At 42.6% G+C, this 22,432-nt stretch overlaps 1 protein-coding gene across 1 annotated transcript; it reads right to left on the bottom strand.

The window, feature by feature from the left end:
* Positions 1-3,645: 3,645 nt before the first annotated feature.
* On the bottom strand, positions 3,646-15,739 carry LOC141026276 (NADH-ubiquinone oxidoreductase chain 6-like). Its single transcript, XM_073502397.1, has one exon. It carries the CDS (start codon positions 10,198-10,200, stop codon positions 9,124-9,126), a length of 1,077 nt encoding a protein of 358 aa, XP_073358498.1. The 5' UTR covers positions 10,201-15,739; the 3' UTR covers positions 3,646-9,123.
* Between the last annotated feature and the right edge of the window lie 6,693 nt (positions 15,740-22,432).

The raw sequence follows: 22,432 nt of genomic DNA, 5'->3' as shown, positions 1-22,432 counted from the left end.
ATAACTTACTAATTCAATTGACAAAGCGTCCTATTTGCTAGATTTCTAGTCGTTAGCTCTTAGTGAAGACGAATTGCTATCATCTGCGGGCGGCCCTCATTATGGAATTTATCCGCCTTCGATGCAACCAAATTCACTATTGACTTACGAGTTTATGCATGCTTCATTCCTATATCGGCATGTATTATCCGTAGGCTGGTTGTGAGACATCTTCCTCTTAGTGCTACAAATGGCTTCTTCCTTAGTTCTTTATAGCTCTTTCACCTCTTTTAGACTCTTTGCAATGTTTAGTGCGGGGAACTCTACACTATTGTACTCAGATGCTATTCCTTCAAGAAAGTATCGGAAAGCAAAAAGGGACTCGTTCACCGTATCGCGTCCAATACAGCTATGCCACAAGTTGACCTAACCAACTGGTAAACAAAACCCAAGTTAACGGATCGACCTAGGAATAGGATGAATAGAACCATTGAATCGTCACCCAATGGAGCAGAGAGCCTTCCTTTAAGAAAGAAATAACTCCCTACAACAACCGTGTTTCGAAACTCGATTCATTATCATACGATAAATTGCATGACAAGAACCTTCATTCCTACAGAGAGGTTGAAGCTAAGTTTCAAGACCTAGTACGGGCAAAGCGCAGTTCAAAACCGAAAGGATCAAAGAAAAGGGAATATCACGAAGGTAAGCACATTCTATTTTTCTTAATTGACAAAGCAAAGGGAGTTATCAACCCTTTTTTCCGAAACCCTATAACGGCTAGTTCCCAATGCTCGGCTTCCTACCTCCTCTAACAAAATCAAAGGTAATATCCTCCGTTTTCCAAGAAGATAAGTTCTACGGCAAAGGATGTCAACGGAACAGTTTCGGCAAAGGCAAAGCCCGGGAGAAATCCAATAGCGTATGGCGATAATGTCATCCCCACCGAATCCTCATCTTCAAAGCATTTTCTTGCAAGGGCCTATCGCGAAAGAACTCAAGCCAATACTTTTTCATTTTCATGTAGTAGATCCTAGGAAACATACGTACGAGATATTTACAGCCCTTCTTCGGCAAGGGTATCCGGTAAAAGGAGGACGGTTCCTAATCTTTTGATCGGCAAAGGGTTCGATGCATTAGTTTTCGACTATGAACGAGTCAATCAGCTAGATCTACTTGCGGCAAACGGCACCTTCCTTTCCCAGCCAATGGTACGTAAGGCAATGGTTGTTATTGAAGTTCAGATCAGGGAATACCCTAGGTTTCGGCTTTTTCCACGGTTCCGTAACGGTAGGTTTCGGCTCCTCGCTACATCCCTTCCGCTCCTACTAAGGACGCTGCTGAACCGATAGAATTTGCCGAGCGAGCACTACCATAACTTATGGTATCTGACCAGTGTGAAGCATTAGCCATCCAGGGAATGAAACTATGCGACTACCTGCGCTGTCACACGGCTCCATTTATCGAAGAAAGGGATAAGACTGCTGCCATTAAGGCAATGAAATTGACGAGGAAGAGTCAGGAGTTTGGCTGCGCCAAAGCAGAGGAACGGAGGGAAGCAGCCGCCGCTGCACGGGTCCTGCGCATTATCAAAACCAGGCAATGTAGTCAATGAACAAAAGTTTCGTTTACCACTGGGGTTCTTCATATGCACAGTCAGCTCAGGTAACGTCCAGAGGTGTTAATACAAAGCAAGAATTGGATTCTAAGTATTGCCATTTCGTGTTCAGAAGTCTGAAGCACATCATTTGCGGGAAGCAGCGAGGAAGAAAAGCGTACCGTATTGACGGTAGTGCAGAATGATCTCCGTCACGATATCGTACGTATCTCCAGAGCACGAACGTACGGTATACAACCGAGTTGCCCGACGTCGGACACAACAAACTTTCGAGCACCCTGTTCATTTAGCCTCTTAATCGATGGAAAGAAAATAGAGGTCTGCAGCAAACAAGAGCAAGCGACACTAAACTACAGTAGTGATAAATTGGCGGAACCTTCTGATAAAATGACAGATTGGAAACCAACACCAACACGTCCAGAAAGTCTGAAGGATAAGGCTTCTCTCGTCCAAAGAACGGTACTGAAGGCGAAAGATACTCAAAAATATGTCATTGGATCCAGCTGCAACAATGAAGAGCGCCGTCTTGAAGAAATCACTTGCTGCTTCCTCCACCATGTTATCCAGTATCTGGTCTTTTCGAAGTAGCTTATTAGCTGATAAGCACTAGCTGAGGCATCTAGCTGATGAGGTAATCTCTGCATATAATACCAACCAAGTTGGTTGTTGTTACTACATGCTGCGAGCATTTGGGAAAATGACAGAAACAGAAAATGGGTTTCTAGCTGCATAAGCACAATTATACAGAAAGCAGTCTCCTTTATTCGTATCTGGGGAAAGGGTTGGTTCTCCAAATTCTCTTTAAAGAATGTTAAAGCAGTACTGTAATTTTCTGGTGAAATGGAAAGTGGTTGCTACCATATTTTTTGTAGTGATTACATCATAATCCTCATCTTCAAAGCAAGGCTATCCACCAGGGCTTCCAATGCTAGGCTAACCTCGGCAAAGAACCCAAGGGATTTGCAAATTCTTGAATCGATAGACTTTCGTACAACGGCAAACAAACAGACGCGATAGAGGGTTTTACGCTACTTCACAGTCAGCAGCAAGAGTGGATGGTATAACTCTAGCCAGCAGGCGGGAGGGAACGAAGCTCTTTCCTGATCTTGAGCTAGAATCCCTGACGTTGGTTGATTTAGCTGTGGTGTAGCTTAGGATCTTAAAGCTATGCAGCTGGGTTGATCCCTATCGATGGAATGGAGCTTATCAACTCATGAATAGCATGGATCGCCTTCTACTATACCGGGCTAAGGTGCAACAATGGAAGCATACCATGGATAATCCAGAGATACATCCTACCTATGCCGAGAGCACAAAGATCAAGCTAAGTAAACAGGTCTAGTTAAAGCCCACTTGAGTAAGGAAAATACAATAGGTTGCTTTTTTTCCCACCATACCTGGCAATGATTGGTATCCCTTGATATGTTAACACAAACTAACCAGTTGTCCCTTCCCCTAGAGGGGTTTCCTATATGGATTCGTTCCCCTGAGCATCTTCCATGAATTGACGTATATGAGCGTAGTTATCAGGTACGCCGGGAGCAGGATTCTATCCCCGGGGATAGTGATTGATGGCATAGAGTTTTGATAGAAAACTCGTATCAAAATCATACCAAAAGAAAGTCTCGATTCGAGGAACGGAATACAGGTCCATGATAGAACACAGACCGGTAAGAGAAAGGAAAGTAAGCATAGTCTTCATTGAACCGGAAGAACAATTAGATTTTCCGTCAACAAAGTAACGCTGTGCAAACTCATCTGATCCCTGTTTGGGACTTCTTCTTCATGTCACGAGCCGGAATCGAACCGGCGCTTTCCAGATGCGTGGTCCGGATAGATACCTATCTGATCGCGACTTTGATTTCTCAGTTCAAGAGGAGACCTCCCTACATCTGCGGGCAGGCCGGCCGGCCGGCCAGCCGACACAAAATCCAATTCGAGTTTTCAATACGGAGCCAGAAATCGTTTTTCAATTCAATACGGAGCCAGAAATCGTTTATAAATACAATACGGAGCCAGAAATCGTTTTTCAATTCAATACGGAGCCAGAAATCGTTTTTCAATTCAATACGGAGCCAGAAATCGTTTATAAATACAGAGCTTATACTAGTATAGTTCAATTAAAGATAAAATGGCGAAAAAGAGTTTGCTTAGAAGGGAAAATTCCAAAATCGCATATAAAAAGACATCAAAAAAAGCGCATACATCGGTACCCACGGAAAAGGCAAAACCGGCTGGCCGCTCAAATAAGTAAAATGAAATAGAAAATACATCTGCATTTGATAAGAAATCTGCATTTGATAAGAAATCTGCATTTGATAAAAGTAATCCATATTTGCATTAGCGGCGACGAAATAAGGAATCTGAGAATAAGGGTTTGGATTAGGGGGAGGAGGGGAATTTATTTCTGCCTCCAACTCCATGTAATTCGAACTAACACTTTCTACGCTCATAGCCGGCCCATTTACCGAATTTGGGTATGACGACTCTGGGTCAAATTCCACAAGCATTCCGTCCATTGAACCCGGGAAAACAAAAGGATCCATCGTGACTCCCCATCTTTTTCAGCTCTGCTCCCAAACAAAAGAGAAAGGGAGACTTAGTTTTAGATCGGCGTTGGTTTTTCCAACGAAAAACAAGAACATTCTTTCACGAACTTCCATGACAAAATGCTAGTTGCCTCGTAACGCATACACTGGAGCGTTTGTCCCATCGACGAAGACTACTTACTATACGCGTTTTCGAGTTGCATTTAGTGCTCTTTTTCGTCGCCAGCTAAATCAATCAATTTGACAAGATCTTGCATCAATCACCTCGTCCGCTAGGGAAATGCACTCCTGAATAGACTCGATTCCCCGCCCCGCATCAGTGAAATGTCTAAGACGCAACGGAATAGCAACGTTTCTTTCTATATGATAATATGCACCGAGGGGAGGAGTAGTTTCAAATAGAAGTCAAGTAAACAGATTCAAGTTAGCCCAGTTTGGTTCCTTGGAAAAGCTGTTCAAAGCAAAGGGTTGACGGGTGGTGGAGTCCCATCCCAGGTTTAGTATATAGCCCCTGTTTTCCAATCCGTAAACGGTGGATTGACTTGCTCTTTATCAAATCCACATTAAAAAGGGGTTTTGTCGTTCAATGCTTTGATCCGCGCACCTTATTTCTGATTGAACCACTTCCTCGAAAGGACATCGTATCGGTGCCAGAATATGGGCTAGCGGTACACCAACCTCCCCACCAACTGCTACGCCCCGCGGGGCTTCTTCCTAGCGCTATTGAAATGATATTCCTATTATTGGTCCTAGCAATATCCCTGGACCAGGGCACGGCACCTATCCAACTATGTCTTGTTTCGGTTTCCGGATCCGAATCTTTTGTTATACTTATGTATGGATGATTGTACACAACAGGTGTGGAAAGTGCGATAGAGCTCGAAAATGGATGCCCCTATTTCAATTTCATAAGTGCTTGTGCAACGGCTTGAAAGTGACAGACTGAGTCAAGTGACCTGTTTTTGTCACATGATCCAGAATTGCACGAGAACCTACAAGTCCTGTTATCGTTCTTAATTCGATAGCCACGGGACAGCCGTTTTCTCGTCTCTCAGCCTTTCTTATACCTGCACTGACCTCAACGGTATCCAACCTGCAAAAAATATCTATACCCATTAGCTCATCACGCCAACAGTTCTCTTGGGTTGACTGAACCTACCTATCCGAAATCCCTGTTGCCAACTTCTTACTGCACAGAAGCAATGGAACAGTATCGTAAAGTGAAGTGAAGCAAACAAACCACTCCTTTGGAATTGATGGACTTGACACACAGCCGACGACTGAGATGTGCCATTGTCATCGTCAAGATCGTCCATCACGAGTACCTTCTTTTCTGCATCCGTCAGTTCAAGTTTTCCCAGCATGTTTTATTACTTGCCTCGATCGATACCATCCACTTATTTCTCTTTCTCACGGGACACATAAAGATACCAGCGCTTGTGCGAACAGTTGATGCTTGTTAAGCCATAGCTATCACTTCTCGCGCCAAAGCGCTCCCACCAACTACAAAATACCTTATAGGAGGGGCCCTTGTCTTCAGCTAAAAAGAAGCAGATATTGCCGTAAGCAGGAGATGGAAAAGCCCACGATCCATAACTTACTCACTCAGATATTTACTAGAGCTTGGCAGTGAATGAAGGCAGTACAGGAGACTCCGAATCCTATTCAGATTGCCAATGATCCAGTCAAGCATGAACTAACCAAGCATATTGGTTTCGATCACGTCTATCCGAAGTCAATAGAGCAATTTAGAGCGTAGCGGTATCTTTTGCTAATGAAATGAGATTGGATATGAATGTGGAATTCATTGAGTGGAGAGATGAACTAATCTATACTCTGCCTGTCTTCCATTTCTCTGAAGATTTCGTTTACAACACAACATCAAACTCCAATTTCATGAATTGATAGGTAAGGATCGCTGTCGAACAGCTCTTCTTCATTTCTTCCGGAATTCTTTCTTCTAAGGTAGTAGGTATCGGGTTTCCCTGTTCATACTCCGAACATGAGTTAATATACTCTTGTAGAGCAGATCACTTAGGGCTTTATACTGGTTCGACGACTGGGTTCTTGTTCCTTTCTCTTCTTTGTCTGTCCACTCCCTTTGTTTTCAACAGTCTTTGGAGCTTCTGGTACCACTGGTGTGATCTCATTCTTGAATGCTAACACCCTGGTGTCTCCTAACGCTACGCTTTCTAAGCAACCTGAGTGTTCTCTGAACTAGGTGAACAATCCAGGGCGATAGCGTGAAAGGGCCTCGTCATTGCTCATCCAGTTTCACTACATTAGCCTCCTCGTGTTCCTAAGGGCTACCACCAACTAATGCTTTTCGACTTCTGGCTAGAGCTACTAACCTACCTCGAACAAGAGCTGCATCCCGGTAGCGCTTTGAATCATCATTTTACTATTCCTAGGTTCGATTCCTGCTGTCTTTACTTTCTGTCTTGCCTCTATGCCTTCCTGGTGGGTGACTGTGACCTGGAGATGGTTCGATGGTTGGTGACTCTAAGCCAGAGTGATGCTTTCTTAGTTTCATAAATGCCTTTCTAAGCCCTTTCCAATCAATGGAGAATGGTTACTAGAGCTAGCGCCTGTCCCACTTTAGAACACTAAGAACGTAATAAGCCTAGCCGGGACAAATGCACTCAGTGTTAGTCCGATCACCTCGGCTAAAATCATCTTCCCTTTGTTAATGACCAAGGGTATCCATATCATGATATGTAGATACAAGAGGGCAGAGGCATTGATGCGGGTAGGATGCGTGTCTGCTTTCCTGTTGTTTGAAGGAGTAGATACATTCATTTCCTTTTGCCAGAGTGAGAGTGAGAGTTGTGTGGGATGTTGACAATCACTATCTCGTGAAGTCACGAGCGTAAACCTTACATAGTTCCAGCAAAGCGCAAAGACGATGGTGAAAACCTTTGTTCTTGTCCGGCCGATGTTGTTCAAAGAAAACCTGGACAATGAGGGGCAGGTTATATTCCCTTTCTTCTGATCGATTGAGCTCAAAGGCAAAAGGCACTAAAGATGTTTAAGATGTTTCATCAGAATTGCTATTGACATCGACTCGTCCGAGAGATTAGCAAGCACCTCAGGGTTGTGAGAAATCCATCCCCAAAACCAAGAATTGGATCTATTGTTTTCACTTTCTTTCCCAAACAATGTATCTGTTGATACCTGAATTGCTTATATTGCTCGCCCTAAGATGGAAAATGCGATAGAACCCACTTTACATACCTCCATAGGAGGAGATCCCTTAGAAGAGAGTGAAACAGGCAGTACAGCAATTCACAAGCCATAGAGAACGAAACTCGGAAGAAGATCTAGTTTCAAGTCAGCTAGGAAGACCTCTTTCTTAAATTAAAGGGAAGGGGTCCACATAAGCCCCAATTATTCCCTAGCTTGTTAATCCAACATATCAGTTGGCGTGTCTGAATAAGAAAGAGTTGGGCGATGGTTTTAGAAAACCCGAAACTAGCCATGCCCTAAAGAAAGTGAATTCCAATCTACGTGAATCACGAAAGAAGCAAAGCCGGTCAAAGAATCGATTATATGCCTTCTCTTTCCATAAGACCGATGGCCTTAGTAACGTAACGCACAGAAGGAATAGAAGACAGAGCGAGGGGATATGTCACGAGCAAAAGGGATGAACAACTACCCCTGTATACGTAGCTTTGTGTAACAGGGGGAACGACTGTTGAGTCAAAAAGCTGAGTGAGAAGGAAGCAAAGGATCGGTTGTGGCGGGATACGAAGTGCTCTGCTAAGCCAATACGAATGTTTACATACGAACCCACGCCAATACATACGAGTAGTAGGGGTATTGAAATTCTCATCAATTAAAGGTTAGGGCTCGGTTTCCGGTTGACTTTTCGAATCCCATCCTCTGTTTCTGGTTAAACCAATTAAATAGGAGTATCCACCCAACTTTCATATGCTGTTGTTCCTATACGCTAACGGGTTCATCTTTATAGGCAATGATTTCATTTGTATTCCAATTCGTACGTATACCCCATCGCTTTGTTTACCATCCCTATCGTCTCGAATAAGGTTTCCTAGCCTAGCCCATCTCGGTGTCAGCTACCGAAAGAGAAAATTGGTCTAAGGGCAGCATCTACTCGTTCATCGCTTGCCTCACATCGAAAGAGGCATGGCTTCTCTCTTCACTCACTCCCCTGTTTGCCAGCTTCAATAGCATGGAAGAAGGTGTTCAAAGAACATAGTTTCACATCTACATTTTCTCCATTTGATCTTGATCAATAATTCACTTATAGAAATAGAATAGAAGAGAAATATCAAGAGAAACACTCTTCTTTCCGAAGATCCATTTCTAGTGGGACATCGTTCATAGGGAGCGCACATCCAATGCGCCCTCTACTCTTCACTCTTCACTCTTCACTCTTGTGCTCGATATCCTCTTCAACAAGGATTTGCGGCTCCAATCCCTTTATTTTTCCAAAGGTAAAAGATGGAACAGACCGAATCCAAAATGGAGGCGGGTGTCCCTTTCCTAATGCTTTCATAGCTTTTGCTCGTATCGTCGGAATCCGAGCTCTATGGGTATTCAACAAGAACCCAGCTGGGAGAAAAAAAAATGGGTATACTTTATAATGATCATGCCCTTCATTCATCTCTTTTCAAACTAGGAATACATCGTGGAATAGAATTGATCATTTATTTATCATTGTATTATAGAGGCTGTTAGCGGAATTATTGCATTCGAAGTCAAATAACTTGCTATAATGATACTAGTACCTATTGCGGCATAACGCATTTTTGAAGGTTCATCATTGAGCGCGTATTCACTCTGCGGAAGTATATTACAAAAGGGGTACTTATTTCGATATATCGATATAACTCTATCAACCAAATCATCATGTGGAATGATGTAAACTAGCCTAAAAAAGTGAAAGAAGCCCTCATACCCACTCCTCTTTCCCCACCAAACCAACAAGTAGTAGGTTGGTGGGCCTCGGTATCTCTATTTGCTAAGATGGATACCTACACCACTCAATAGTTCCAAATCTTTTTTTTTATCCCATAGGAAAGAAAATGCTTCTAGCAATTTTTGACTTTCTTCCGCTGTCATACGACGATCTTCACAACCTTCCACCGGAGGCTTGTTTCTGTTTTCTTCCTCTTTAGCCATTGCTTCTTTAATCATATCTTTGATATTCTTTAGGGGCAATTTAAACATGTTCGCATCCCGCGGGAAGCGAAAAGCCAGAAATAGAATTTCCTCAGGTTTAAGAACCGAAAGGAGTTTATCCAGATTTGGTACCAAACCCGGGAAAAACCCTAAACGAGCTCTTAAAAAATCGATATAAGCAGGGTCATAGGAATCCTGAGATTCCCCTCCCTCCGCTTTGGAGGAGAAGCTTCTTCTATGGCTATGGCCAAAAGGAGAAATAGTCCTGTTCATTATATTCCTCCTAGAATCCAAGGCATTTCGTCGGAATACATCCTGTCTTTTCACCTTTGTAGTCCTATGCATAGTAAGTACTATAGCCCCAATCATAGCTACTAATAAAATCAGACTAGAAACCAAAAACCAGACGGAATAGTAGGTATAAAGCAAATTGCCCAATGTTTCCAAATTAGTCCAACTTCGTACCTTTCCGGCATAAACCGTATATCTCAGAGAGGTCGTATTTCTGTGGGTTGGTAGTAATGGAATGGTTTCATTATCTAAAATGAAGAACATTTCCCACCAAAAGATCAGTCCAATAATACCACTCACTGGTAAATAGCGCAATACTTCTTCGTGAATCTCCGCTATTTGAATATTGAACATCATAACCACGAATAGGAATGAAATGGCAATAGCTCCTATATGAACTACTGGGGAGATCATAGCGGAGAAGTCGAGACCTAACAAAATAAGTAAACCAGAAGTGTCGCAAAAGACTAGGATGGGAAACAAAACGGAATGTACCGGATTTTTAGCACGTACAACCATCAAACCAGAGACCAAAGCAGGGCTCGACAAAACAGAAAGTATCATGGTACGTCGTCCTCCCTTGAAATGGAACTTGAATGCTGGAGCAAGAAGACGCATTCAAGTCGATCTATTACAACCAGCGCGGTTGTTCGTATTTCATTTTCTTCTTCCAAGCCGACGCTCTTCTTATAAAAGAAAGCACTCACTGAATTACTTACTGAATCTCGTCTTTCTCTCGGCGCCGAGAATTTTTGACGTGTCCGGGTCGATCAGAGGTTCGGCTTGCTTCTCCCCCACCCTCGCCTATGAAATGGATAACCCTTGCTGCCATAGCAGCAGGATTTTAAGGGCTTCTGTTGAAGCGGAATAGGAGGAAGCCATGCATTCTTTCAAGAATCTCCAAACCCCCCCCCTTTACCTTCTCTTTCTATTCTATAAAAAGGCGAACATCTAATCTAGGCCCGGTCGCCTTTCTATGAAGGCGAGCAGCCCAGCCCCCTTGTTGAAATTTGGATATTAAGGAAGCCGTATTTCGCAATAGCAGCTCCGAGAAGCTGGGCTTAGGGTGCGCCTCCTGCGGTCGTTTCAGTGACTCAATTGGCTGGCTTCCCTCAGCTCAGACTGGTGTCGCCACCTCTCCCAGGACCGGAATGATTATCCCCGCCCGATGGGTCTACATTCATCCCTGAATGTCGTCGGGTACTCTTCACTTCCCCGCCATTCTTGTAACCGTCACCTGTAATCCGCGCAGGTGTGTCCGCACCCCCTAGAGTGGACGAGAAAGAAAGGATTTTTTCTCGGAGCAACCCCCCCTGGTTCCATACCCAGGAGTTCACTTTCCCGTATGAGCATTCGGTACATATATAAGTCAGTGGAAGAGTCAAAGGGTCACCACTACTGAGGATCTCCCCCCTTATCTTAGAAGGGTCGTCTGAGGGTTCGCCGCGGTTCATTGCTGTGCTTACACACTAGGCTACCCTTCTCCGAAAGCTCCGCGGGACCACCTATCACTAGTCTTCGGCCGGAGGGGTTTATTGCACAAAAAGGCCGGGACGCGGGCTCCCGCAGAGGAAAGCCCAACGAATGTCAGATGCAAAGCCCCGCACCTCATTAAGATCATATTGGCATACTCTCCTAAAAAAAAAAGAGCAGACCCCATTGAAGACGGGAGTGAGGTACAACAAGGCCATTTCCGTCCACCTTCTCACGGAGCCGTACGTGGACGTTACCGCTCATACAGCTCCCAGCCAGCAAGCAGTTAGCTTTCCTCTAGAAGTCATGGAAGTGTGGATAAATCGACAGAAGGTTTTTATTTCTTAAAAAATCGCCCTAACCGTCCTAAATATGGACGGAGAGCGGTCTCGAGTTTTTCGGGGTCCTCGAGATCGCATTTTAGGTCGAGTAGAGACGCTAGGGAGTCTGTGGGCTTCCCTTGGCATTTCAAGATGGCCTCTATCGTGTTTTCGAGAGCCTCCCGTTTGCCCGTCAAGGGGCATTTGACATCCAGAGACAAAAGCAGTCCCACACGAAACTGGGAATTTTCCCCAATGGACGTAACCAGCTCTGCTTTCGCGGTCTCAAAAGGAGAAGCCCCGAACGCTTGCAGTTGCTTTTTTCTCTTTATTCCTTCTAAGCGAGCCTCTAAAGACTCTACTCCTACTTTAAACTTAGAGTCCGATTCTTCCAATTCTTCCAAAGACAAAGTAGAACTTCGTTTTGAGGAGTTTGCCCCCCGTTCGCCGCCGTCCAGCCGGCGGCTACTCTGGGATGGATCGAGGTTTAGGCCAGGGGGCTTGCTCCCTTTCTTCTGGAGCTAAGGAAGGACCTGCGGGTGGCGTTTCCGGTAAAGGGGGAATCTCAAGGAGGGTCTCCAGACCTTCGAAGTGCCCCACCACCAGGGTTGGCGTTGTGTCGACGACCCCCTCTGGCTCCGGGCTAGAGGTAATTTCGATGATCTCCCCGGCCCTTTGTTCCTCGTCACCATCGCAATAACAATAAGGAGACGCGGTGACGTCGTCATCCAGAAGGAAAAAGAAAACCCCAAAGGTACCGAATGGAATTCTACTTGTCGGGCTTGGATTCGTTTCGTTTATCAAAAATCGAAATAATAAATAACAACCCATAAATAAAAGAGAAATTACGATAACAAATCTAAAGTGAAGCCAATCGCTTATAAAAATAAACCAGTCTCCTTTTAAAAGGAACTGGCCAATTCACTTCGAAAAACTACGTTCTAACTTGAGCAGAAAAATTGGTGGCATTTGACATCTAAAGTTTCACCACCCCTACTACTGCCCGAAATCCTGCTTTGGTGAGCTTTCCCCAAGGTGACACCGAAGGTCTACCTCCTTTCGTGCGCCCCTCACCTCCTCCATGAGGATGATCCACTGGATTCATTGCAACATCATGAACAATGGGGCATCTGCCTAAGCACCGGCACCCCCACCACGCTTACGGCTCTATACCTACTAGACCTGTATTCGGTAAAGCTTTCTTTCTATATGCTAATTCTCATGCAGTTCATATTGTCGATATGAGTATAATTGCCTCGAGAAATAGATAAGAATTCCTTCCTTTACCGGTAAATGAATAGGAATCAGGTTAATAAAACCGGAACTGTTTCCGCCTTCCTCTCGAACTGAGCTATTTCTCTGAAATATACAGTTTCACATCATTACAGGAAATCCTATACCTGTGTATTACCACCCGGTATGGAGCCATCGTCGTCTTCGGCGTAGCGTGAAGACCTTCCCACGGTCTTCGAGTCGTTCTTGACTGGCTAGCAAGCACCAGTGGAATTTAACCGCCTTGTGGTCGGGACACCGCCTTCTTCTCTAGAATCACGCAAGTGGTACCGCTCCCCACGGTAAGGAGAAAGACCTTAAGGCATAAACGTAGAGCCTGAGTCCACAAGATAGTATTTTCTCGGTGACGATAGTGGCCATTTTCCGGTTCAGTGGTTGTATCCAGAAAGATTCTAGAGTCATTTGCCGTACCCTCCCAACCAACCATCACATATGTGAAACTCATGTGAAAATAAAAAGCACACAAACTCTTCTGTGTTGGCGAAACTCGTTTTCCACGATAACGTATTTGGTTTGCTGTTGGAACTCGGGCAGAAATGTGTGTCCCGGCTCCAACGCTATTCTAGAAATGCAAAAAATAGAATAATAGATGAATTAGAAAACTCAACTGTTCTTTGTGATTCGGTACCGCTTGAACTAACTGGCCCAATTCTTGGTAGGTACTTATTAGGGGGAGGGCCAACCACCGAATGAACAACGATCTCCCGGTCCCACTTGATTCCTGGGGAATTTAGGGAACCCTGCGGACTTGACTCTTTTAAGAGGAAGAAATTCGAAGTGAAATATCTAGAATATGCTTTACACTCCATTTTCACACAGGTATGCCCCCCTACCTTTCTGTAGATTGATGCACTAATAAGACTCCAAATCCTTGGTTTGAGCATCCCTTTCTTTTGTAACCTCTCTTAGGAACTTCAAACGGAACAAGGCTAGGATCCTAATCTCTATTCCTTCCTCCTTGGCGTCAGATAACTCCAATAAAGCATGACTGAAGTAGATATAAAACGTGTCGAAGAGCAATAGACTCTTTTTTTTTATAGAGCTTATCATTGTCATTGATTGACCAGCATGACTTATGGATTGCATTTTATACTGTGCTATTTGAATAGCGAGATTCTTGAAAGGCGGAGGAAATAGACTTTCTTGCTCCTGCATCATTCTTGCTAAGGGCATCTAAGGAACTAATCAAAGGTTACGAAAGAGAAGGCTTGAAAAGGAGCTTACTTTTCCCGCTAATGCTACTTCCGCTATCTCGTAAGGAGGATACGACTCATAAACCTCCCTTGGTATTTGGGTAGGGAGAAAGATAATTAATTAGACTGAGTGAGGAATGTATACAACTACTGCTCAAAAGGCAATAAGAAGCACGCACTCCTACTAGACATGGAAGGAGTAAACCTAAAATATGCTTTCTTCCCTTATGTTGAATCGACTTCCTTGTCTCTTTCTAGAAAGTCAGCAGCTGGCCCAAGGTGACCTACTGGGAAATGAAAAAACAATTGGTTCAATCGAGTACTTATAAGCCGAACGGAGTTCTCTCTCATATTGTTATGTTTACCTGGAATGCCATAAGCCTGCTCTCAAGGAACAACTCGAATCACTGCTGACGCGGGACTTGCTTTCGCACGGGGAGTTGGATAAATTACCCTCTTGTGGGTATGGCGATAGATAGCAATAGCAACGGATTGATTATGATTATGATTAAGTAGACTGACTGTTGGATGAGCTCCAAAAGGTGGTGAGCCTGATGAGTCAACCAAAGGGAGTGGGCCCTTTAAACCCCTAGGGCGTAAGCATTTCTGCCTATCCAAAATAAGAGGTCAAGTCAATCTTGAATGCGGTTAGTACCTATTAGTATTAGATACAGAATCCTATTTGCTTTGAGCGCCCCTATCCTATATTCTCTCTATCTATAGATGGAGAAAGACATGCTCGATATGAATTGGGACAAAGAAGAAAGTCAAAAGCAGGAGGTAGGTCCGTGGTTTCAAGTTGAGTAGTGAGTGGTTCCTTGAGGGGAGTCGGCAGAAACCTTTACTCATTTGATTTCCTCCCAAAAGAAGGAGGGGTTTTCCTGTGGTAGGCGCCAAGAAAGATACCATGAAATTAGGCACCAGGTACTATCCATCACACTTAGAGTTGGTATTTATTGTTTGATTCGAATCCCTGCTTACCAAACAGTTGTCATAACAGATTTGAATGACGATATCCAATTATGAAATGGCTAGAGGAGGCACAGAGATAAGACAGAACTGATGGTAAGGTAAATCAAAGGTTTTCATTTACCTTATCATCGTCGTAACTTTCTTATCTATTTGTGTATGCTATTAGAAAGGGAAATTCGATACAACCAACGCGCAAAACCTTCCGTCTTTCCTATGAAAACAACTTCCGCCTGGATAGAATAGTTAGCCAACATGAATTCCTGCTTATTGTCCTTCCTACCCATAAGTGAGAGCAAGGCCGAAGTAGAGCATAGAGCTTAGAAGTAGGATCTGGTAATTGGTTCTGCTCAGCAGATGCAAAAAAAGAGGTGTTTTTGGGGTGAGTCCCTGCCAAGCGGCTTTTGATGACGGCGTCGTCAACGTACACTTCTGCATTACGACCCAACTGAGACCTGAGGATGAGGCTCATTAGGCGCTTAAATGTGGCGCCGGCATTTATCAAACCGAAGGGCATCCGCTTGTAGCAGAAGGAAGGGGCGATAAAACTAGTTTTTTCTTTGTCTTCCTCAGCCATATAGACTTGCTGATACCCAGAGTAGGCGTCGAGGAAGCTCAACATCTCGCACCCTGCGGTGGAGTCGACCAGTTTAGTCCTTGTACTTCGGTGGAACCAAATTCCAGTATATGGATTGCAAACCTTTTCTGCTTTGGGTCTTAAGTGAATGAAAGGGTGGGTTAAAAAACCATGGCCAGCCCCCCTCAAGAAATCTCGCCCGTAGGTTACTGATGGGATGCTAGCTGCCGGTATACAGGAAAAACGTGGTGCAGAGCACGAACAAGATGTGCTAACACATATCCCTTATATTTATTGGTTCTACAGAAGATGTATGATAAAGAGCTGGCATTAAGTCATGCAACGCGCTCAGGCTTTATAAGAGGAAAGACTCTCGCCAGTATAGATTGAACGTACGGCGCTTGCTTACAAGACTGCTATTGAAAAAGGCTACCTCTTCAAACTGCTGAATGCCCTATTCCATCTATCTTTCCCTGAAAAAGCGTATACTTTTGTTCTATAAGCAAATAAAGCATACTTCTTTTGCGGATCAAGCAGTCTTCTACCTTGGTGGGTAGCGGAGAATCAAATCAATATCGGAGTATTGCTCTAGCTGCTGCTGAATTAACCTGGATTCAATCGTGACTCTCTGAACTAGGCTGTACTTCGTCTTCCCCTCTGGACCTCGGAAATGGAAAAAAGTTACCGGTGCGTAATTGAAGATTCGGTGAAAACTAGTCGACCTTTCATCACAAATTGAAGCAGAGGCTGTTAGTTGAAAATCCATTTGCAGATCCTGTTGTTGAGGTAGAACCAGCTTCACCAATAGCATAGACTCTATCAGTCGAAGAGATCAGCAGGTACGAGGATAACAGAGACAGAGATAAAGGCTTCATCAGCAGAGACGAGAGCGGGGCCCTTTTGAAAATCAGAAATAAAAGGGGCGATCAACGAATTGACCAGGTGTAAGCAGAGGGAACTGGAGCAGAGCAATATGTAGCATACTTTTCCGTTCGAGACCCGTATCTAGACCCTTGTGATCGATAGCCGGACCCATGCTGACGGCACCGAAATCCTGCCCCTCCCGCGGAACTAGTACCACCAATAGATAGGCCCGTCCCTTCTTGGGCAACCCTGAAAGTATCTTCTTGTACGGACTGAAACAAGACAAACTACTCGCGGGACCCACTTAAGATCTCTTTCTTTAGTTTTCTGCTTTATTCCTTTCTTAGAAAAAAGTAGCTTCCCTTATTAGTAGCGCTAGTATCTTTTCATAATGATGACTTTTTTTCAGAGCTTCCTAGATTTTGAGAAGCTGAGGCATTGCCGGCTGGGGGGAAATTTGATCGAAACTAATAACAACTAGTCACGATTAGGGACAAAGCTCAGCTAGTATACGTAATGTGTTCAAGGCGCATTTCCTCCAACAACTAGACTAAAGAAAATAAGGGCGGAAGGATTTACTTAAACGTTGTTGCATGAGCGGCTTCTAAATGAGTGGTTGATGATTCACTTTCTGATTATTACCCGCTAGCTATTGAAGCGGCAGTGTGACGTCGGCCCACTGCGGAATGGGTGCCACCTAACTATGATTCGGTGAAGGTTCCACCTTCCTTCCACAGATATAGTTATAGTAGTTCCACTCGATGTGGATCGCGCCCATGCTTGCTCAGCTCCAGGATCAGGCTCCTAAACCTATTTTCAATAAATAAGTCATCTGGTCTATGTTGTTGGAGTTCCGCATGACGCCTTAATCCCACCTCTGTGTCTAAGGAATAGCCTTTTCTTCTTTTCTTTATTGTTCGTGGGAACATGTAAGATTAGCAATGGAAATTTAGCTACGGCCGTCCCTTCCTCAAGCAAACAACGCGAGACTTAGTTAACGAAACAGGAACTCCATCCCTTGACACTAATTTCTGATACAGAAGTGGAATCGAAAAAATGCGGGAAAAATGCACATTCAATATTGAGAAAATGTTGCGTAACTGCCCTTGCCTCAAGGTCTTGAGAAACCAGAAACTAGTGTTCGATGGCCCAACAAATCCTATTGGTTTTCGCAGGGGATGTCATTTTTACAAGCTTTCGCATGCTGAGCGTGACTATGGATTTTATATAGTTATGGAATAACCTTCTTATCCGCGAGTTCTTCGGCCAAAGACTCCTGATATCGCTTGTTGGGCCCTTGATTCCGAAGTACCAGTACCGAAGGCAGACTTGAATGCATTAGGTTGGGAAGCGGCCTAGAAGGTGCTTAAAGATAGGTGACAGTTGTGAAAGTTTAGTCGACTTGTCGGCAGCAACTGACCTTTCTTTCATCAAAAGTAGGAATGAAAGCTGGCATGCAGATAAGGAAATCTCTTTTCTTCTCTTCTACTCGGCTACGGACCTTCTAAAAGGAGAAGCAATAAATACAAAAGTGCTAGGTTTGGATTTGAGTGAGATCCCGGATCGGTAGCTTCAGATATCCCCTCAGACTGGAATGAGAATTTCGATAGATTTCTTTGCTTTAAAGCATAGTTGCAGGTAGGTTATGCTCCTTTGCTTCATCCCTATAGTCTAAGGATTGCCAATCAAACAGTAGCAGTAGACTAGCCATATTCATCTTCTACAGTCTCCTGTTTCCCCCTATTTAAAATGGTCAGCCTGCGCAGCAGAAAAAAAGGCGCTCTAATCGTACTCGAGCCCTTAATCCCCCAATAGGGCTTACTTACCCGAGTCAATTCTTTCCTTCCTGTGCGAAAGCAAGGCCTCTTTCTCGACTTTACTTGAATGCCATTTACTGAGCTATCTTCTTTTTTCTTCTTCTGGCGAAAGCACATTTTATTATTTTACGGAAGCAAGACGAAAGGTCATTTCGCCAATCTGGGGAATAACAGTGAAAGCAATCGATCGGAGAAGCCCCCCCTAGTATTGAGAATGAAAAAGTGGATTCATTCCCCAGGCGTGTGTGTGTGCTTTCCACGGGCCTGATCTCGATTTCTTCTTAAGCTGTTATGTCCTCCGAAGTGAAGTGGATTGGTCGGAAGCTAGACTCCAACAGCATCGATACTCAAATAACCGGCTCTGATACATGGCTTAGAACCTTCAATCTTTAGCCATTATTCCCAGTTCAGGTGGTTAGGTACCAAAAGTTATAAATAGGCCCAATTTCTCCTTTTATACTAGATTTCCTTAACAAGGGCATCCAATTCTTGAAACAAATCACGCTCCCTTCTCTTTCCACTTTCACTTTCATGCCCAGTTCTTTTTCGACTTGGCAATCGTAGCAATTTATGTAAAGCCTCCTGATCCGGATAAACATGCTCGATACATTCTAGTGAACTACGAAGAGAAGCTAGAACGGTGGAAGCCTGAATCCAGTGAGTGCCCATTCTTAATAAACTTGGGAATAGTAGCTCCTATGGTTTCTAGAGCGAGTGAATGAAACGCTATCTTCTTATGAGCGGAGATAGAGAGCTATGTCACAATCAATAAGTGAGATGCTGTGGGCGAGGAATCTTCTGTCACAATAGAGGTCTTCTTTTCGAATTTAAGTGGGACTAGCTTCTTCCTCAATTGATATTACTGACAATCTAGCAATTCCATCCTTTAGAAGAAGATAAGTAAACCATTTCTTTGAATTGCATGATTGAGTGATGGATGCGGACAATCACAAGCCTACTTTGTTTATAGAAAAGAGCGTATAACCCCCGATCCCTACCTGTTGTAGAGAATCTATCGTCTAAACTCTTCTGTGCCATTTGCCGCCTAATACACTATTTCAGTATAATGTTGTTTGCTGGTGCATATCTCTTGATTGACTATTTATTGGTTATTAAGCATTAGTGAGCTGACCTATGTACAAGTTCTGAGTCAACCCCCAGATCTGTATCTCCTTGCCTTGTAATCTCTCATTCATCTATTTATGTGCATGCTTTAGCGAAGTCTCCAGCCCCATAAATATTAGTTAATGCGTGATGCGTAAATCAATAACTAAAACTAAAGTGCCGATCATCCCATGCTACCACAGGATTTTTCAACAACATGACATATTGAGAAAAATCAATGTTAGAGCCGCCATTTCTTTACGGTTACATTAGTGTGGATTGTTCTTCTGATTCTTATAGGCCTGGCACCCTAGCTTCGATAGATTTATTTGATTTTGCAAGCTATGGCACAGGAATGTGATATGGGTCGTATCCCGCACCTCCCTTGATTCCGTGTGAAATCCATCCTAAAAAGCACGAGTTGGATCGGCGTAAAGAACAAGACGAACGTGGTATTATCTCTATTAGGACGGTTATGAGGCTCTGCTCTTTTTTTTCTTTATTCAATATCTATTCTTTGTTTCTTATATTCCGCTAATTGTTATCTTGAATGTATCTTTATGCTTAATAGATAACTGGTGATGCTAGAGCTGTCAAGAAGGCATTGTTTGCAGTATCAACCATCATCTACAAATGCCCATCAAAAGAGACCATTTCTCTTGAAACTTCTGTCCCTCCAAGCATTGTACATCCTTCAGAGCTTCCTGTCTATCCTGCTAGTAACTTCTACTCAGTGTCAGATGCAGCTATACCTTATGGAATGGACATCCAAATCTAGCTATCTTAGCAAAGGAAGTGGCATTCAAATCTACAGGTTTTTCTTCTTTAGCCTTTTCGCCCAGCGTTGTCATTATTGACACGTTTTTGCGATCCCTGTTTTTGAGATCCTCAATGACTACCACCAGAAAGGGAATGTGACCACCATTCTTATTTGAGAAAAGTGTCTCCACTATAGCACTAACGATCCTAGACAGCAGAGAAAGCTTGATTGGAGCTAAGAACTATTTCTAAAGGATCCCTTCCACTCTTGTGTGGAAAGATCTTTCTTCGTTCAGTCCAGTCTGATTTAAAACGTGTTGTCTACTATTATAGGGGCTGTCGTTAGGGTCACTCCTTCTTATGCCGGGAGATGGCAGTTATCTATATTTAGAAATAATAAAGAATATGGGTGTGATTGTCATCACAATGGAGTGATCGAGTAATCAGCCCTGTAGGTTCCTCTCTATTTAGATAGACCCCATCAACATGGCCATTCCCTTCTCCTGGTAGCAAAAACCCATTATAAATGTTTGTATTTTAATTTTTTGTTCACAAATTCCAAATTCTTGGGGGAATTTTAAAAAATGTTTCCATTCAAAAATTTGTTTGCAATTTTAGAAAATGTCCATTTTTTGAATTTTTGTTCAGGAATTCAATAAATGCTAGGGAACCTCAAAAAATGTTCCCAGTTTCTAATTTTCTTCATTTGAAAATTTGTTCTGAAATTCAAAAAATCTAGGAATCTAAAAAATGTTTGCATTTTCAATTTTTTTTCACAAATCTAAAAAATGTTTGAGAATTCCAAATAATGTTTCAGCTTTCCAAATTTGTTCACAAATTTAAAACAAATCACGTTTTCAAAATTTGTTCACAAATTCAAAAAAAAAATCATGATTTGGAAAAATTGTTCACTATTTTCAAAAAGTTTTCAGCTCGTTTCAAGTTTTCAAAAAATATTCACATTTCTAAATAATGTTCATAAATTGAAAAACTATTTTAATTATTATTTTTCCCTCTTTCCTCAAAAAATATTGCTGTTGTAGAATTTTTTTTTTTGCAAAACAAATCACGGTCGAAATTTGAAAATAAGTCGAAATCTATCGCGGCTGTTACTTCAAATAAACTCGAATGCCATCTTTGACGTGAAGTTGCAGGTAGTAAAGTGGTTAGAGACGGAGTAAGTTGTTGCAAGGTCCTGTGTTCTATATGTCGCAACAGTTTTAGCTTTTTTGGGAATTAGCGGTCGTAGTTTTCTCTAATCTGGGCCGGCCCAGTGGGGCAACCCCTCTGTGCGGCGCGTATCTGTTGGACGCAACGCGCATCACATAGGAGGTCGCCACACATGGATCAATCACTAGTTTCCCAGATGATGTGCAGCACTGCTAGCCACAGGGGCCGTGTCGGTTTGTGATAAAGTAGCAAGGCTCGACCTAGTTGAGGCGAAACGAGCCGGTTTTCCAATTTTTTTTAATTTTTGTTTTTCACTGGGTATTCTTTGTTGTTCTCCGTTTTCACTACTTTTTCTCATTTCTTTTTTTTTGTTCTTTTCTTTGGTTTTCATTGTTTTTTCTTTCCTTCTTTTTTCTTCATTTTCCTTTTGTTCTATTTCTTTCTTTCTTTCTCGTTTTTACCAGTTTTCTTTGTTTTCTCTTGGGTTTCATTGTTTTTCTATAGACATTTTCATTATATATCTAATACATTTTTAATACATGTGAAAACTGAGATTAATATTTTTCAAATACCAGATTAACATTTTCTGAATACATGGTCAACATCTTTTCTATACACATTTAACATTGTTTTTTTCAAATGCTAGATTTTTATATTGCAAATATAATGTTAACATTTTTTATACACAGTTACCATTTTCAAATAAAATTTACACTTTTTAACACATTGTAAACAAAAATTCTCTATTAATTAACGTTTTGAAATGCAAATAAACATTTTAAATACATTTTCAATATTTTTTCTATACACATTTAACATTTTTTAAATGCTTGATTAATATTTCACAAATACTTGTTTAACATTTTTTCCAAATCTTGATCAATATTTTTAAATACATGTTCGACTTTTTCCACAATTTGTATATTATTGTATACATTTTGCGTAGACATGGTCATCATATTTCTATGCACATTTAGAAAAATTCATATGCATGATTAACATTTTTCAAGACATTATCTCACGTATATTTTTGTAATAAAATAGGAAAAATAAAAAAAATAAAGGTGAAAAAAACAGGAAAAAAAACAAGGTTGTGACCTCCAGCGATCATGGGCCGGCCCATCGCGAGGGTTCGTAGGTCTTGCTCTAAGCGATAAATAAATTGTACGACCCTGACCAAATTAATCATCATCAATCCCTACGCGCGCACGGCCGATGTACGGCCCGGCCCACCCAACGAAAATTAACTCAGCGTTCCTCCTCGATATAAGTCGGTTTCGCCGCTAAATACCCTCTCGCCCTGCCGGCAAC

Source organism: Aegilops tauschii, chromosome 6, assembly GCF_002575655.3.
Source record: "Aegilops tauschii subsp. strangulata cultivar AL8/78 chromosome 6, Aet v6.0, whole genome shotgun sequence".
In the NCBI taxonomy this organism is placed as follows: domain Eukaryota; kingdom Viridiplantae; phylum Streptophyta; class Magnoliopsida; order Poales; family Poaceae; genus Aegilops; species Aegilops tauschii.
This window is presented reverse-complemented; position numbering and strand designations above follow the sequence as displayed.

What these genes read in the sequence shown, in the direction of transcription:
- LOC141026276 (XM_073502397.1), bottom strand. Translation starts at nt 10,200, where the DNA reads ATGCGTCTTCTTGCTCCAGCATTCAAGTTCCATTTCAAGGGAGGACGA.